The sequence below is a fragment of the Quercus suber genome, unplaced genomic scaffold, assembly GCF_002906115.3.
Source record: "Quercus suber isolate HL8 unplaced genomic scaffold, Cork oak 2.0 scaffold_254, whole genome shotgun sequence".
NCBI classification, from domain to species: Eukaryota; Viridiplantae; Streptophyta; class Magnoliopsida; order Fagales; family Fagaceae; genus Quercus; species Quercus suber.
In genome coordinates this window covers 513091-516488 of record NW_027069710.1, presented here as the reverse complement: position 1 = coordinate 516488, position 3398 = coordinate 513091, and the positions used below count along the sequence as shown (strand labels likewise).

Genomic DNA, 3398 nt, shown 5'->3' with positions numbered 1-3398 from the left:
TTAGTTTGTGTGTAACAACATTTATCTTCTTTTTTACCTTTTAGTTTTGGCGAGATAATATATAACCCCAAATTTCAAATTTCACATAATTGATGAGTTTGTTAACTATGTCCTTATCAGTGCTGTTGACATAACTAGAAAGGTTTTCAGTGCCAATCCCTTAATACTATTAATTGGATTCTAAACATAGCTTAGAGTTAGAGTCAGGCGCTTTGTTGTAAGCCAAAAACATTGCTTCCTCCATTTTTTTTTTCTTTTTTCTTTTTTTTGATGGAACATTGCTTCCTGGTTGATATAAGGATGGTCAATTTCACATTAAGGAAAGGTTTTGCGTAAATGACAATGCATTTGCGTAATTTAATAGATAATAATAAAAGATATTATTTTGGGTTGATTGGATCAAATATACCAGATTTGGTAGATGAGAGAGACATATATGTATATTAAGTTTACAAATTTAGTCCTTTTGTGTTGCCAATGAATAGGATATTTTTTATCCTACCTTTTACTCTTATCTATTTTAAACTAATTCCCTTTCCTTTCATGAATTTGGATTATCTACAATTGGTTAAAAAAAAAAAATTCAAAAATTGCTATCTATTTATGTGAAGAAACACATAATTACTTTCACACGAAATCTTCTACGTGACTATAAGTTTTTCAATTAAAATATACACACAAAAAATCCCAAATTCTGTTTTTAAATAATTAAATAAAATAAAATAATTATTATAATAAAATAAAAGAAAACTCCAAAAAAAAGAAAAAGCCAACATGGTCGGAAGGGCTTTCTCTCTCATCACAAGTCACAAAAAAAAAATAATAATAATAATAATAATAAAAAGAGAAAGAAAAAAAAAAAAAACAATTTCTCTCTCTTCTTTCTTTCTTTCATTCTTTCATTGCAGCCTGTCATTTTGATCGATTTCTCTCTCTATCTCTCTTTCGCTCAACGGATCCCAGAGAAAGAGAGAGAAACAAGGTGTGGAAACCACGTAATCCCTTTCTCAACAACAATTTTTTTTTTTTTTTTGGTTTTTGGTTTTGAGAGGGAGAGAGAGATCTGAGTGAGCGTTAAAAATGGGGACGCTACAGACTTGGAGAAAAGCCTATGGCGCCCTCAAAGACAGCACCAAAGTCGGCCTCGCCCATGTCAACAGCGACTACGCGGTTTGATTTCTTCTCTCTCTCTCTCTCTCTCTAGAACAATAACAAACAAGCCTTACACTCTTTTTTTTTTTTTTATAAGAGCAAACTTTGATCGATTCGATTCGATTCGATTGATAGTAAAAATTGTGGTTGCTGTTTTGTTTAGGAATTGGATGTGGCCATAGTGAAAGCTACCAACCACGTCGAGGGTCCGCCCAAAGAAAGACATCTTCGAAGTAATTCACTAACTTGTTATTAGTTTCTACTGATCTTTTTCACGTTTTATCAATTCTTTCTTGTTTATATATATTTGTTGTTTGTAGAGATTCTGAGTGCCACGACAACGATTCGGCCCCGTGCCGATGTTGCTTACTGCATTCATGCGCTTTCCCGGCGATTGGCCAAGACCCGCAATTGGACGGTATCTTTCCATTTCATGATTACTGATTTTTGGCAGTTATTTGGAGGGTTTCATGTCAATAATGGTGTTATTTACTTGCCATATGTGCTTGATTTCTTTGTTATTGATCTATTACTTTCCCATCCTCTCTTGATACAATTGTTGAAAATTTAATTTGCAATGGATGTGCTTGATTTACCACAAGAATTAAGTTGCATTTTTTATGGAGCCTACTTCAAGACCACTAGAACCCTACAATTTACATGCATATCTGGTCCCCGTGGTTTAGATGGTGGGGCCAAACTATATGTGGACATGACATCACTTCAGAGGAACTAAAAGCAATCACTTTAAGTTTGTTAGGGACTAAAATTGATTGATTTAAGTTTATTAGGGACTAAAACTGATCACTTCGAGTCCTTTTTAGGGATAAATAGTGATCACTTTAAGTTTTTTTTAGGAATTAATAGCGATCACTTTAAACTTTAAATTTGAGGGACTAAAACCAATCACTTTAGGGATTAATAGCAATCACATTAAACTTCAGGGACTAAAACACTTTACGTTTTTTAGGGATTGATAGCAGTCACTTTAAACCTCAAGGACTAAAACTGATCACTAAGTTTTTTGTGGAAGTAATAGCGAACTTTAGGAACTAAAATCAATCACTTTAAATTTTTTAGGAATTACTAGCGATCACTTTAAACTTCGTGGATTAATATCCTCATGAGCTAAAGTTTAGGACCAATGGTGTATTTTGGCCTTGTTTTTACAATGGAACTAGGTTAAATGTAAATGAATCTTTTTAAGTGGAAGTTAAAATTCTTGTTGAACTCTTACCTATCAAGGAAAAAAAAAATGCTTGTTGAACTCTTGAAATAGCTGTCAACCACTTTATGCAACTATACGTTAGCATGGTGGATGGAGGACTTCAAAATTAGTGTCATAATGTTATTAGCAAAGCTTGTGTTGACCTGTATTAGGTGTTTGGTACTGCGGTGAACTAAAGTTTAATATAAATTCTGTGATTTTTTTTTTTTTTCACTTTTCATCAAGTTAAGTGGATGGTGGAGGATTAGGAGATTTTTATATATGATATTTAATGTGTTTCATGCTTAACCCTAGTTTTTGCATGGTTTTGTTTTACAAAACCGATTGCATCCTTTTAAACCTTTCAAACATTTTAGGGCTTTGAAAATGTGACAACTTTTGCAGGGTGGTACCTAAAAGAAAAAAAAAAAAAAGAAGAAAGAAAAGAAATATAAGGTCGTTCAAAAATATTAATTTTTACTTCTTAAATTTCCTTTTGATGGTATCGTAGAGTAGTTTTGATGGATCAAAGGAATCACGGGTGGAGTTAATTTTTTGGGTTTAGTTGATGATATTATAACCAGATTTCTAAGTACTCATGGATCTTTAAATATTGAAATTGATTTTAAATATATAAAAAAAAAAAAAAAATAGACTTAGTTTTACTTTTGCCTGCTGCACTAGTCTTTACTTGGTCTATGCTCCAGGTAATCTGCCTGAAAGTTTCTGATGGCTTGAGAAGGTGTCTTATTGCCAATTTATATTTAACAGTCAGTATAGCCCTTATTTTAAAGTTTTCAACACCACTTATGCAATGACTAGCATCAACTAGAGGAGATTTGATTGTGCTGTTATGTAAACTGTATTTGCTTTGCCATCATGCATATAAGTGGAGCTCATTTAGTTGTTTGGTGGCTTAATTCATAGGGAAGACATTTGGTTGACCATGTTTTTGAGCGGATAGAGCTTTATGGGAAACTATCAATGTGTATAATCTTTTGTAACGTGAAAACTCTCAGAATAGTGATTTTAGGTTTGA

At 32.6% G+C, this 3398-nt stretch overlaps 1 protein-coding gene across 2 annotated transcripts in view; it reads left to right on the top strand.

The window, feature by feature from the left end:
* Positions 1 to 870: 870 nt before the first annotated feature.
* Positions 871 to 3398, top strand: part of LOC112024210 (putative clathrin assembly protein At2g01600) — a 10314-nt gene continuing 7786 nt past the window's right edge. The window contains exons 1-3 of one of the 2 annotated variants that reach the window (XM_024056857.2): positions 871 to 1170; positions 1316 to 1385; positions 1473 to 1570. In XM_024056857.2, coding sequence (XP_023912625.1) covers positions 1081 to 1170; positions 1316 to 1385; positions 1473 to 1570 — 258 coding nt within the window. In that variant the 5' untranslated portion in view covers positions 871 to 1080. The remainder of the gene's footprint in view (positions 1171 to 1315; positions 1386 to 1472; positions 1571 to 3398) is intronic. The other variant, XM_024056858.2, reaches the window with a different exon arrangement.